The sequence below is a fragment of the Hippocampus bargibanti genome, linkage group LG01 (genome assembly GCF_051943395.1).
Source record: "Hippocampus bargibanti isolate YZ-2025 linkage group LG01, ASM5194339v1, whole genome shotgun sequence".
Classification (NCBI taxonomy): domain Eukaryota; kingdom Metazoa; phylum Chordata; class Actinopteri; order Syngnathiformes; family Syngnathidae; genus Hippocampus; species Hippocampus bargibanti.
Genome location: NC_142734.1, coordinates 11,358,483 through 11,373,220, shown reverse-complemented (window position 1 = coordinate 11,373,220; position 14,738 = coordinate 11,358,483). Strand labels below are relative to the sequence as shown.

The window sequence follows — 14,738 nt, the reverse complement described above, 5'->3', positions numbered from 1 at the left end:
CATTTTGATTGCTGGATAATTCCTCACATTACGAAATGTTCAAGACAAATTTACAAACGGTAAAATGACCCGGCACAGACGGTGGCAGCAATGATTCCACGATTGTCAACAGACACTATATACATTTGTTTTTGTAGTTTTTATTCCAGGAATAAAACCAAACACTGCGCATACCTGCAAAATCAGATGCATCCACATTTGTGCTTTTTTTTCCTTTAGTAACTAGTTATCAGTTTATCATACTCATCCCTGGTGGTTTTGTTTTGAATTTCATGCTGCAGGTATGCTTAATAATGTCTCATCTCATCTCATTTTCCGTACCGCTTATTCCTCAACAATGTGATTTTTGAAATTTGTAGCTCTCATGAATCTTACTCAAACGGTTTTCGAGGGAATATGGTTACTCTTAAAAAATGATAACATAATATTGACCCAGATCATCTGTGTACTGTTCTTAAACGCTAGGACATTCATTTTAAAATGTGGGACTGGAGCTCCCTCTTGTGACATAAAAGAAAGTGATTAAATGTTCAAACTGCGCATAACGAAAACGTTGGGTTGTTTTGTTACATTTAAAAATATATATTTTACTCATGTGCCATGTATTTTCGTTGAATTACTATGTATGTTTGTCATGCTCATGTTTTTTAATGGAACTGCAGTGTTAATGTTCAAACTTCCATTTTCTGTACCGCTTATTCCTCATCAGGGTCGCGGGGGGGGGGGGGGGGGGGGGGGTGCTGGAGCCTATCTCAGCTGTCTTCGGACACGAGGCGGGGGACACCCTGAATTGGTTAATCGCCGGGCACACAAAGACGTACAAGAGTCTCACACTCACACCTAGGGACAATTTTGGTGTGGTCAATCTGCCTGCCATGCATGTTTTTGGAGTATGGGAAGAAACCCACGCAGGCCCAGGGAGAACATGCAAACTCCACACACTGGGACGCGAACCCGCAACCTCTGCACTGTGAAGCCAGTGTGCTAACCACTTGACTACCGGGCCACACGAGAATATCAAAACTGAAAGCATTACTGTATAGAGGATAGCTATAATAAGGCATCAAAGGAGGAAAAAGTTGATTCGCAATACAAGTACCAGTTATTATGTCACCTGAGGCAAGGAATATGATTTTTTTTAATTTTGCCACAGTACGTTCGTGAAATATACATAGTATATCTGTTGTTTGCATTATGTTGTTTTTATTTTTATTATTATTATTATTATTAGTAGTATTATTATCATTAATAGTCACATGAATATCAAATTTCTGACATAAATTATGGAGCTTTTCCACTACTGCTTTTTCATCATTGAAATGTTGAGGGTTTTCCTTGTCTACTGGTTCATCTCAAACATCCCTAACACAGCCAAAGTGCAAGCATTTGCTATGACATCAGTTGTTGTGATACGTACAATCACCCTGATGTCACTTGTGTTGGCAGCAAATTCCACTTGTGAGCAACTTCAGCAGTTGCTTTGAACTCTGAGTTTAACTTCTGTATTTGACCCAGGTCTAAAAAAATCTGGGTCCATCTGGATTTATTTACATTAAATACATTTACATTCATTTAATGCATTTTCTACTTCAACAATTCAATGATTAATAGACAAGTGGCTGAATTTTAAAGTGTATTGTATAGATGATTTGGACCTAATGTAAAGACTTTAAGACTGGAGTAGTGTTGCCATTTCGAAAAGGCCCTTTGTTTCCACAAATAATTATATTTCTCTTTCATAACAATCTGCTGCGGCCGCTCTTGGCACCAATTTCAGTTTGATGGGATTCTTGGGTGTTGTAAATCCATCTTTGGACAACTCCATTGGAATCTAGTAAAACACACGCATACATGTTTATACATAGATAATTGATTCTGAATTGAAAATACTTGAATGAAAATGAATAATATTGTTGACTAACATCCGTTTCTTTGCAAGTGACAAAGCTGAACTTCTGCAAGATCTCCACTAGGGCCAATTTCATCATCAGGATAGCAAATCGCATGCCAATGCAGTTCCTTGGCCCTGCACCGAATGGCATGAAGGCATATGGATCCATGTTGTCTTTGTTCTCTTTGCTAAATCTAAAAAGACAAAATAAAACAACAACAAATAGCCGAGCAGACCAGCTCCCAACGATAAGGTGATGATGAATTTCCCATCTTTGCTATTCATTTGTTGTACCTTTCAGGTTTGAAAACATCCGGTTCAGGCCACAAAGAAGGGTCGTGGTGAAGAGTATAGATTGGTACCATGACAACAGTTCCCTTAGGAATAGTCACACCACAGACTTCCACAGATGTCTTGGCTACCCTTTCCAATCGGTTTGCGATAGGGTACAGCCTTGATGACTCATTCACCACCATATCCAGGTATTCCATCTGCATCAACTCATCATAGCTAGGCCGAACCTAAATTGATAGTTGCGGGAAATTAAACAACTTGATGAGAAGCGACAAAAATAATTGGAGAATTGACCTTATCTGGAAAGGTTTCATCAATCTCCTCTTGCAAAGCCTTCTGGATGTCAGGGTGAGTTGCAAGAATGTAGGCTAAGAAGCCCAATGAGCTGCTGGTTGTTTCATAGCCGGCAAAGATGAATATCATTGCCTGGGAGAGGATTTCGTGATCAGTCAGCCCTGCGACAAAAATATAACGTGATCAAATAATAATACATTTAATTTACAAGCGCCTTTGTGAACACCCAAGGACACTTTACAATAAAACAACAATACATAGAACAATAAAACCATGAATACAATGATAAATAATAAAATAGCACATTAAACTCGACCATGAATGCAAGTTTAAACACGTGGGTTTTGAGGTGGGATTTGAAAGTAGGAAGGGAGTCAATATTACGGATGTTGGGTGGAAGTGAGCTCCAGAGTATGGGAGCAGAGCGGCTGAAAGCTCTGCACCCCATCGTGGTAAGACGGGCAGAGGGCATCCAGAGGTGGAGGGAGGATGAGTATCTGAGGGACCGAGCGGGAACGGAGATTTGAAGTAGGTCAGACAGATATGGGGGGGGGGGGGGGGAGGTTATGGATGGCTTTAAATGTAAAAAGAAGTATATTGAATTCAATACGAAGTTTAACAGGGAGCCAGTGGAGCTGCTGGAGGACAGGAGTGATGTGGTGAAAGGAGGGTTTTTTAGTAATGATCCGGGCTGAGGAATTCTTGACTAGTTGGAGTTTCTGGATACATTTTTGATTGAGACCGAAAAGAAGTGAGTTACAATAATCGATACGGGAGGTGACGAGACTGTGGATAAGGATAGCGGCGGTGTGAGGGGTGAGAGAAGGACGGAGCCAATTGATATTACGGAGGTGGAAATATGCAGACCGAGTTGTGTTATTTGTATGGGAGTGGAAAGACAGTGAGCTATCAAGGATGACACTTAGGGTCTTGACCTGAAAGGCGGGGGACACGGTAGAATTGTCAATGGTGAGAGAGAAACTGTTTGCTTTGTGAAGGGTGGATTTAGTACCGACAAGGAGAAGTTCAGTTTTTTCGATGTTTAGTTTGAGGAAGTTATGGGAAAAGTGTAAGGGATGCATGTGGATGAGATGCGTCTGGTTTACTGGAGAGGTAGCGTTGGGTGTCATGTGCGAAGCAGTGAAAGTGAATGCCAAAATTGCGGAAGATGTCGCCAAGGAGAAGAAGGTATGTAATAAAGAGAAGGGGCCCCAGGACAGACCCTTATGGCACACTAGAAGACACAGGAGAGGACTGTGAATTGAATGAGTTAATTTGGATAAATTCTGGGCCTTTGTAATGCAAAGGGGTTTAAAGGTTTTTCAAAAATTACCCTTTTCTTTTCTTTTGGGTTTTTTTGTTTTTTTAAAATTTTAAATTTTTTTTTATTTTTGTGTCATTTTAAATAAACCCAAGGGTTTGATTTTTTCAGGTTTTTTTAAAGTTTTCGGGGAAATTTTTTGGTTTTTGTTTCGTTCCCTTCCAAGGCAGAGGGTTTCTTAAACCGACTCCTTTGAGGGAAAACCTTTTTAAAGGGAAAGGAAAAAATATAAAAAAATATGTTTGTGGTTTTCTTAAATTGAAATTCAAATTTTTTTTAAAATAAATTTTAAAGGTTTTTTTTCATAAAATTTAAAATTTTTTCCTTTTAAAAAAATTTTTTTAGCCCTTTTTAAATTTTTTTGTTTTGTTTGGGTAAAAAATTTATTTTCCCAATCCCCCAAAAAAAGGGTTTTCCCCTTTGGGAATTTAATTTTTAAGGAAGTAATGCCAGGCCAACCCTTAAAAAACCAAAGGAATTTATAACCCCAACCTTTAAATTTTCAAAGGGAAGGGTTAGGGTTTGTTTTAAATACCGAACTTTGGGGCAAATTCCCCCAAAAAAGGGAAAAAAATTTACGAATAGGAACATTTAATAAATGAACAAAAAAAACCGCCCGAAAAGGGAACCCCCTTTTAAAACTTTGAAATCCAAAGGAAATTTTATTCAAATTTTTTTAAAAATTTTTAAAAAAATTTCCCCCAAATAAACTAAAAAACCTTTTTTTTGGAAAATTAAAATTTTAAAAACCCCAATGGGCATTTTGGCCCTTTCCTTTGGGGAAAAATTGCTTTTAAAAGAAAATTTTTGAAACCCGGGCCAACCGGGGCCCATTTTTTTGGGTGGGCCCCCAAGGTGGGGTTTGAAAAATTGTTTTTAAATGGCTTTTTTTAAATTTTGAAACAATTTCCCCAAAAAACCCCAAAAAAATAAAATATAACCAAAAAAATTTAATTTTCCCGGCCGGGTAATTTAACCCCTTTTTAAAGAAAAACCCCTTTGCCACAAATAAAACAAAACCCAATAATTAAACCCCTGTAATTCAAATTTTTTTAAAGGTCCAAACCCATGCCCAGTTGGGAAAGGGGCCCAAAAACCCGGGCGGAAAGAATGAACTTTACAGCCTGGGAAATAAAGTTTGAAACATTTTCCCGCGCAAAAAATGAACTTGGTTTAAAAGGTTTCCCACCCTTTTTCCCAAAGACATTTTTCCTTTTTCCCAAAAATTTTAAAAATTTGGGACCCCATTTTTTCCCCCGGGGTTTTTCTGAAAACCTAATCCCGGGAAATTTACAGGGCCCGGATTTGCAAAGTCCCAAAAATTAAAGATGCGCCTGTAATTTGGCCAGTTGCCCAGGGTAAAAAGGGGGGTGGTGGTTCCTTTTTTTTTTCAAAAAGGGTTTTTAAAATTTTTTTTTTTAAAATTTTCAAAACTAAAAATTTTTTAAATTTTTAAAAGGGGCAAATTTTAAAAATTTATTTTTAAAAATTTAATTATTTTACAAGGGGATTTTTTAAATAAACCAAAAATTCCCAAGCCCCATTAAAAACCCAAATTTTTAAAAAATGGTAACCCCCAAAAAAAGGGAAAAAAAGGGGTAAAACTAAAATTTTTTCAAAAAGGGTTTTACGGGTCAACCCCTTAATTTTTTGTGCAAATTTGGGGATTTTTTTAAATTTAGCATAAATTTTTTGGGGGCTAACCCTTTTCAATTTTTTGGGGAAAATTTTTTTTTAGGGGACTGTTTTGGGGAACCCTTTTAAAGTTTTAAAACGCTTTAAAAGGCAAACCTTTGCGTCAGGGAAAAAAGTTTGGGAAACTAAAAAAAAAAAAGAAGGACCCAAGGTGCAAACCTTTTTTGGAAAGGACCGGGGGGGTTTGTGGGTTCCTACCCAAAAAATAGGACTTTTTCCGGGAAACTTTTGTTTTACAAAAGGGACCAGATTTGGGATTAAAATGCCCAAAATTTAAAAAAGGATTATGGCAATTTAAATTCATGAGGGCAAATTTTGGGCTTTTTTTTTTTTTTGGTGCCCTTTTGGGGGGTTTTAAAATTTTAAGGTTTTTGGTTTTTTTTTTGGGGTTTTAAGTGGGAAAAACTTTTTAAAATTATTCATTTTCAAAAGGGACTTATTTTTTAATAAAGAAAGGGAAAAAATTTTTTTTTTGGTTACCAAAATTTTTTGGGGGGTTAAAAACAGAAACCTAAAACGGAATTTGGATTTTTTGTTCCTTTTTAACGGGTTTGGTTAAAAAAAATTTTTAACAAAAGTTTTTAAAAAATTTAAATTAACATTTTTTGTTAAAAAAAATTAAGAAAGGGTTCCAAAAATCACAAATTTTAAAATTTTAAATTTTTTTGGCCTTTGTTGGGAAAAAAGTTATTTCTAATTTAAATAAAATTTTTTAAGGCCAAAAAATTTACTTCTTTTCCAACATTTTAAAGGAAAGCCTTTGTGCCACAGGTGAAGGCGCCAAATTTTTCTTTTTTGAAAAGGTAAAAAAGGATCCCTTTTGACGGCCTTAGGTTCTGGTGCCCTCAAGAAATCCCGGTTTTTGGTTTAAAAGAAAGGGCATGGGTTTTCTTTTAAAACCACAGAGAATGCTCTTGTCCCCCCTTTTGTGGTTTCCGGTTTAAGAAGCCAAAGAAAAGATCAAAAACCAAAGGGCCCCAAAAAAAATAAAGGACAAATTTTTTTTTGACCCCCAAAATGGAAAACCTTCTTGGGAAAGGGGCCCCAAAAAGGGAGGGCCTTATTTTTGGGGTTTTAATCCCCACCTAAAAACCGAAATTTAAAACCCCACTGGGATGGTGTGGGGGGGTTTGGGGTTAATGGGGGTTTTTTTTTTTTCCAATTGGGCCGGGGGAAAAAAGGGCCCGGGAAAAAGGGCCCCTTTGTTTTTGGGTTTTGGGGGGGGGTTTTTTTTTTTTTCCCAAAAACCCAAAATGGTACAAAATTTCAACCTTTCCCAAATTGGCCTTTTTTTTTTTTACAAATGCCAAGGGCAAAATTCGCGTATTTAAAATTCAGCTTTTTGGAGGTTAAAATTCCCGAAAAAACGGAAAACCCCCAAAAAAACCCTTTTCCTTCCCGGGCTGGAAAAACAGGAAAGGTGGTTAGCTTTTTAAAAAAAGGGTTTAAACCCAAAATTAAATTTTTTTGGCAATGAAAAAATTTTTTTTAAACTTTTTTAAAAAAAAATTTCAATATTTCACATTTACATCCTTTGAAAAAACAAATTTTTTCTTTTTTTTTTGCCAAATTTTAAATTTTTGGAAAAAATTTTTTTTCCCCAAAGGGTTTCAAATTTGTTTGAAAAATTTTAAACCCGGGGGCCCAAACATTTTTTCTTTAAATGTTACCCCTTTTAAAACCAGCCCTTTTTTTTTAAATGGGAAAAAAAAAAAAAAATTTGTTTTTAAAAAAAACAAGGGGATTTTGGGTTAAAACCCCCGGGGGGCCCCGGTTCCGGGGCCCCGGGGTTTCCCCTTTTTTTTTTGTTTTCCCCGGGCCCCTTTTTTTGGGGTTTAAAAAAAAAATGGGGGGTTTTTTTCCCCAAATTGCCCGGGGTCCCGGTTCCCGCTTTTGGGGCCAACCCCCCCTTAAAAAGGGTGGAAAAAGGGGCAAAAAATAAAGAAAATTAAAATCAAAACAAAAAATGGGCAAAAAAATCGCCCTTTGAGTAAAAGGGTTTTTGAGCCCCCCTTCCCCAGAGGGTTGCTTTGTTCAACCAAAAAGGGAAAAATTCCTTTTTTAAACTAATTTAATTTAAAAAATTTTGGGCCCCGGCAAAGGGGGTTGTTGGGGGTTTTGGGGTTTGGGGGGGGGGGGGGCATTCCCCGGGGGGGCGGGGAACTTTTAAAAAAAGGGTTTCCCCTTTGTGGGGTGGGAAAAGGGGAAAAAATACAAAAAAAACCCAAAAACAAATTTTTTAATGGGGGTTCCCCAAAAATTTAAAAAACGATTTTTTTTATTAAAATAAAAAGAATATTTAAATTTTAAAAAGCAAAAATTTTAAGCCTTTTTTTTTTAAAAATTTAAAACCCCTTTTCTTTAAATTTCTTTAACCTTTAAGGCCAATTTAAAACCCAATTTCCCTTTAAAGCCCAAGGCCGGTTTTGAAAAAAAACCCGGGTTTTTGGAAAAAAAACTTTAAAGGTTTATTTTGAAATAAACACCAAGATTTTTTCCAAATTTTTCAAACAAAAGGATACCTACCCAAAAATTTTTTTCAATTTTTTTAAAAAATTTTCCCCCTTTTTTCCCCTTTAAAAACTTTGGAAAAATTCCTTTCCCCATTATGCTTTTTTTCCCCTTTTGGTTCCCCCAAACATTTTTTTTAAAAAAAATTTAAATTCTTTTTAAAAAATTTTCCCATTTTAATTGGCCCAGGCCCTTTGCCCGCAAGGAGATTTAAACCCAAAAATTTAAAAATTAATAAAAAAAAAAAATTTTATTTTAAATAAAGAAAAGAAACCATTAAACACTGTTTTGTTAAATGCCAAAAATTTTCCCCAAAAATTTTTAAAAAAAAATTTTAAAATTTTTTCCCGCCCCGGGGGGGGAAATTTTTTGCCCAAAGGGGTTCCTTTTAAATTTCCCCCCCTTTTTTGGGGGGGATCCTTTTGGAGGGGTTTTTTTTGGCCCCTTTCCCCAAAAAAACCACCCTTGGCCCACCCCCCCCAAAAATTTTCCCTGATGGAGTAAATTTGGAAAACCCGGGCCCCAAAAAAGGGAAAATTTTGGTTTTAAAAACCGCCCGGAGGCTTTAAAAAGGCCCTTAAAAAAAATTTGAAAAAAAAATAAAATTTAAAACCTTTTAAAAATTTAAATGTCCCAAAACCCCTTTTAAACATTTAAATGCAAAAAAGGCTTTTAAAAAAATTTTTTACAAAACCCCAAACCTTTTCAAACTTCCCAATTTTCAGTTTAAATTTTGTTTTTGAAACACCAGATTAATTAAAAATTAAAAGAAAAATTTTTTTAATTAAAGAAATTTTTCCATTTTAGGGGAAAAAAAGGGGGGGAATTTTGGGGCCCGAAATTGGGCCCCAAACCCCTTTTGAAAAACCCCGCCCCGGTGTTAAGGAAGTTTTTTGTCCCTTTTTGGGTTTAAAAAAAATTTTTAAAAAAAAAGCAAAATTACTTTAAATTTTGGGAAAATTTTCATTTTTTTAAAGTAAAAAATTTTTTGGAAAAACCCTTTCAAAACAAAATTAATTTCACTTTAAAAAAAATTGATTTTGATTTTAACCCTTTTTTAAAAAAAATTTTGAGTATTTTTTCCAATTTAAAAACAAAAAATTTTTGGAAAAACCCTTTTTTTCCCCCCGGGTTTCCCTTTAAAATTTTAAACTTTTGAAACCCCCAAATTTCTTTTCCCCCCTTAAAAAAAAAAATTTCCCCCCTGGTTTTTTCAATTCTTTGTTTTTTGACCCAAAAATGGTGAAAATTTTAAAATTTAAAAAATTAAACTTTTTGGTTCCTTTTGGTTTTTTCTTTAAATTTTGGGTTTAAACCCCTTTTTGTATTTTGGTTTTTATTTTTCAAATTTTTACTTTTTAAAAAATTTATATTATTTTTCAAATTTGAAAAATTTCCCTTTTTTTTGAAAAATTTTTAATTTTTTTTTGGTTTTTTTTTGTTTTTATAAAAGGGATAATTCCTTTTTTTTATTGGAAATTATTTTTGTTTAAAAAAATTTTTCAAAAAAAATTATCTTTGGGCCCTCCAAATTTGAATTTAAAACAAAAAATTCCCATTTTTAAATAAAAAAAATTTTAAATTTTTATTGAAATTTAAAAAAAAGGCCCGTTTATTTTTTTTAAGTGGAACAATTCAAAGTTTTCCCATTTAAAAAATGGGAAAATATTTTTTTAAATTTTGGGTAAACAAGTTTTCCTTTCTAACAAAATTTTTGGAAAAAAATTTTTTGGGTGGCCCCCGGTTTAAAATTAATTTTTTCCCCAATTTCAAAATTTTAAAATTCCCCTTAAACCCCCCTTTTTAAAAGGGTTTATGAATTAAGGGAAACCAGGGGGAAAGGTCACCCAAAAGGAAAAATTTCCAAATTTGGGGCCCCGCCCCTTAAACCGAAAAGGGTTTTCCCATAGGGAACCCACTTTTAAAAGGGGAAAAAGCAAAACCCAAATTTTGGGCCCGCCAAAAAAAACCCCAAATTCCTAGACCGAAACCCCAAAGGAACCCTTTAATGAAACCTTCTTTAAAAATTTTTTCAAAAAAAAAGTTTTTTTTCAGGGAAAAAACAAACCCTTACTTTAAAAAGTTTCACCCGTCAACAGTTCCTCCAAAAAATTTTTCCTCCCAAAAAAAAAACAAAAAGAAGTTGAAAACAAAAGGGGGAAAACCCCCGGCCCCTTTTCCCTTTTTTTTTGGGTTTAAATCTTTGTTTTTTTGGCTAAATACCTTAAAAATTTCCCAAAAAAGGCAAATAAAAAAATTTACCCGGGAAATCAAAGCAAATTTTAAAGAATTCATTTTTTTGGTTTTAAAATAAAAAACCTGGTTGGGCCCAAACCCAATTTGTTTTTTTTTGAATTTCCCAATAAAATTTCCTTTTTTACAAAGGGTTTAAATTTCCAAATTTAAAAAAGGGGTTTTTTTTTTTTTTGGCCCTTTGAAAAAGGGTGAAAAGTTTTTTTTTAAAAAAAATAAATTTTACCCAAACACACCCCAAAAAAACCTTTGAAAAAATGTTATTACCTTTTGTAAAAGTTTTTTTTATTTAAAATTTATTCTTTTTGGTTTTTGGAATTTAATTTAAAAGATCTATTTAAATTTCCTGGTTGTTCAAACCCTTTTGACCCTTTTTAAGTGGGGGGGGGGGGCCCCTTTTTTTTAAAGCCCGGGAAATTTTTTTTTTAAAAAATAATTTAAAAATAAATTTTTTGGTTTTAATGGTGATTTTTAAGTTAAAAACCCCACCCGGGACTTTATTTTCCCCATGCCCCCGGGGGGGGGGGCCTGGAAAGAAAACTTCCCCCCCCCTTTTTTGGGGCAAAAAGGACAAAAGAAATCAAAGGGTTTTGTTTTCCCCTTTTTAAAAAAAACCCAGCCCCCAAAAAATGGGGGGAAAAAATTTTAAAATTGAAATTTTTTTCCCAATTTTCCCCCAAAAATTTTCAAAATTTTAAAGCTTTTTGATGGGGTTTTTTTCCCAAAAAAATTTTCCCCAAAAAGTCCGATTTCTGAAAATTTAATTTTTTTTTAAACTTTAAATAACTTTACTTTTTTTCCCAAAAGGGGTTTTTTTTTTTTAATTATTTAATTTTTATTTCCTTTAAAAAATTTTTATTTGGTTTTTTTTTTTAACTTAAATTTTTTACTTTTATTAAAATTTTAAAAGAAAAGTGATTTAAGTGTTTTTTTATAAAATTTAGATATTTTTTGGGAAACAAAGGGCCCCTTTTTAATAAAATTTTTAAAAATTGGGTTTTTTATTTAATGATCTACACTGTATTGTCGTTGTCGATGTTGACTGCATCCTCCACAGACCTGTTTGCCCGATCGGCAAACTGAAGAGGATGTTGATAAATTTTGACTTTATCAACATCGCAGGGATAATACTAGTGGGCCTCAATCGGCAGTACATATGCACCTAAAAGCTAGAAACCACTCATTTGACGACAATGAGCTTAAAATCTTAGCGAAAGAACATAGATGGTTTGAAAGGGGAGTAAAAGAAGCGATTTTCATAAAATGACTAAATCCTTCATTAAACCGATATGGTGGGGTGAGGTTCAATTTGGATCTTTCAAACAATAGTCGAGCTGCAGGGAGTAGTCCTCTGCTCCCCCCCAACCTGAGAGCAGGGACCTTAGGTCCCTATCATAGCAGAGTCCGGCACCACCATGTCTGGACAGTAGGGATATATATATATAGGGCCTAAAATACCAGTAAGACTTTAGTTTGCTGACGAAGTTTCTTGGATAAGAAGCGAAATGTCCGACACCTTCAAAGAAGTACAGATGACGGCTGATGAAACCTTTTCATCGATATGCTGTGTTTGTTTGTCAGGCCCTGCACTTGTTTCATCGATGGACAACTCCTGTACGACTGAGAGCTTACACAGACGAGACACAGCATATGTGTTTCGGCTGCTGATGGAACTGTACACAAGGCCTTTTAGGGTCGTATAAACATTGCTCCTTGATACGGAGAGCATGTTGTAACGTTTTAAAACTGATTTTGGCATCCTTAATCCCGTAATCCATCCTTGAATCTTTTAAAAGGGTTTTGCTGTTGTTTTGGGTAGGAGCCCGGTTCGGGATGTCGTTGTCTGACTGGCTGCCCACTAAAGGGCAAGGTTTAATCGAAGCAAACGCACATCACTTGTCAACACAAACTTCTGTTTAAACGGTTGCCACTCTCTACTCAATCACGTCACTTTCCAAGTATGTATGTTCACGATATTCAAGGGGACAATTCAAAATAAGAGCGCAAAGTGCAGATTCAACTTGTCTTGGTCCCATGCCGAATAGCAACATTGCGGGTGTCGGGCAGCTTTGCAAGACGAAATACAACTAACTTTAAACGTCACTTTTGTTTCCTAACTGACATCAGAAAAACGTTTTATGCCATCTAAAATACCCAAAACACGCAGTATGATATTTTTATTCAAATGCAGAACACCAATAAAAATGACTAAAAGTGTCCAAAATCGGCAAAAAATTGAGCTTCGAATTGGGCATTTTTAGAAAGTCCCGCCCCCACTTCGTGACGTCACGCCAAGACGTCTTGCATTGCTGGAGAATCAAAACAATGGCTTCAGATTCAGAGAATATGCTTTCTTGTTACACATACAGTTATGAATATGATTCAAATAGTTCTGAAGAGGAAAGCATACATCTTTGCAATCGATTAAAGAATTTATTCCGTGCCATTTGAGGCAACATTAGGGGGAAATGTCTCACCCAAAAAGAGGCAGAAAATGGCCAGCGAGCTCCTGTGAGAAATGAATCAGCCCGTTTCCACAGGCTGATAAATTCCTTACATGGAGCTTGGACGCCCTCTTCTGACTCTTTCTGGTGCAACACAAGGTTTTCAGACCAAACAAGCATTGACGTGATGGAAGGACTGCTACAATGTGTCCTTTTTTTTCGGTCAGGGGCGTGCCTTCAGTGACGTCACGTACGGACCCATCACCAACTCAAAAACAAGAATATTCAGCACGAGTCTTAAAACGTAAAATATAGCCATATGCGGTGGAATCTTGTAAAATACGCTCAGTAGAAGTCATTTGAAGCCATTTTACAAATTATGGACACAACTTGTCCAGAGACGTTGTTGTCCTTTAAAGGACAACCAACACCATTTTTTTGTTTCCTAACTGACATCAGAAAAACGTTTGATAGCATCTAAAATACCCAAAACACATAGGCTGATATTTTTAGTCAATTGAAAACACAAATAAAAATGACTTAAAGTGTCCGAAAACTACTTCAAAATGACATGAAAAAGTTTCAGTTTCAGAAGGTCCCGCCCCTTGTTCGTGACATCACGGCAAGACGTCTTGCCTTGCTCGAGAATCAAAACAATGGCTTCAGATTCGGAGAAGATGTTTTCTTGTTACTCATCCAGTTATGAATATGATTCAAATAGCTCTGAAGAGGAAAGCATAAATGTTTGAAATAGATTAAAGAAGTCCTCCCATATCAGTTCGAGCTGTCAATGACCCCAATGTAGCGTTCCAGAAAATGCACAAGATGGCGCCAAAGCTCCGTTGGAAATGGGCTGATTTGTCAGCTAGGAATTTGTCTCAGCGAGTATCAAATAGTAGTCGTGGTGCAACACACAACGATTCACCATCACGTTATTTATGTGTTTTCCTTCTAATTTCGCCATCAACACGGATCAACGCGAAGTTTTCAGACCAAACATAGTACCCAAAATGCATTGTGTGTCGCTTTCTCGGTCAGGGGCGTTCCAGACGTGACGTTACGTCAGGCCTCGTCATCAACTTGAAAACAAGACTTCCTGAATATTCAGCGCGAGTCTTAAAACGTAAAATATAGCTATATGTGGTGGAATCTTTGTAAAATACGCTCAGTAGAAGTCACTTGAAGTGATTTTACAAATTATGGACACAACTTTTCCGGAGGCGCCGGTTGTCCTTTAAAGTTTAATCCTAGCATCAGTTGTCACATGTACTCATCATGCATGTTGGCCGGCACCAGTAAAGCACTACTGAATTCAAAAGCTCGCTGTTAATTAATGTATGGGTCTCCTCTTTCTTTTTTTTTAGCGTCTTTCTTCCCTTTGTGCCCCGTCGGCAAGGTTAGAAGGATCATGCCACTGTTCAACATTGCTGTTGCGTTTGGAAATATAAACATTAGAATGCCAATCACGTTCATCGGCTAAGTATGTTAAAAACACACACATGATTTATCACTGGTAGTTTGAGTGTAACATACGGGTATTGTTAGGTGGTATTGCCATAGGTGTGTCAGGTAGCATGGAGGTCACCAAGTGCTTTCTTGTTTCTTGAGTAGAGGGGAGAGAAGAGCTCATGGAGGGATGATGTGGTCGTGGAGCCAAGAGTAGGTGAGGACCGTGATTGGTTTAAGTTTATAGTTTATTGATTAATTGCCTCACGGCCTTCTATATATGCAACAGTTAACTTTAATGTGAACATTATGGCATCGCTGGTTCCCCGAGCCATCGGCTTCAATTTTACATTCCACACTTCCATGGAGTCTTCTTTCTTCCAAATGCATTCCCTCTGATTTCCTCTCATTCCATCGACCTACTGCCATTAACGTCCAGAGTCTCTTTTCCAAAAGTATACTCTATTAAACTGAGGAATTACCTTATAAACCTGACCCCACTAGAAGATTATGAGTGGATATGGCAAAATATACCATTTTTCCCATAATTGTGGAGGTTGTTCTAGCTGTCACGTTGATATGATCATCT

General features: G+C 35.8%; 1 protein-coding gene across 1 annotated transcript; it reads right to left on the bottom strand.

The window, feature by feature from the left end:
• Positions 1-120: 120 nt before the first annotated feature.
• Positions 121-2,662, bottom strand: LOC148903080 (cytochrome P450 3A19-like). The gene is made up of 4 exons (XM_088996153.1): positions 2,480-2,662; positions 2,186-2,412; positions 1,923-2,085; positions 121-1,831 (listed from the first exon to the last, which is right to left on the bottom strand). The coding sequence occupies exons 1-4, from the start codon at positions 2,606-2,608 to the stop codon at positions 1,724-1,726; spliced, it is 627 nt and encodes a 208-aa protein (XP_088852279.1). The 5' UTR covers positions 2,609-2,662; the 3' UTR covers positions 121-1,723.
• Between the last annotated feature and the right edge of the window lie 12,076 nt (positions 2,663-14,738).

What these genes read in the sequence shown, in the direction of transcription:
- LOC148903080 (XM_088996153.1), bottom strand. Translation starts at nt 2,608, where the DNA reads ATGATATTCATCTTTGCCGGCTATGAAACAACCAGCAGCTCATTGGGC. An exon ending in ATGAAACCTTTCCAGATAAG is followed by an intron (nt 2,413 to 2,479) that starts GTCAATTCTCCA and finishes CTATCAATTTAG; the next exon opens with GTTCGGCCTAGCTATGATGA. An exon ending in TCACTTGCAAAGAAACGGAT is followed by an intron (nt 1,832 to 1,922) that starts GTTAGTCAACAA and finishes GTGTTTTACTAG; the next exon opens with ATTCCAATGGAGTTGTCCAA.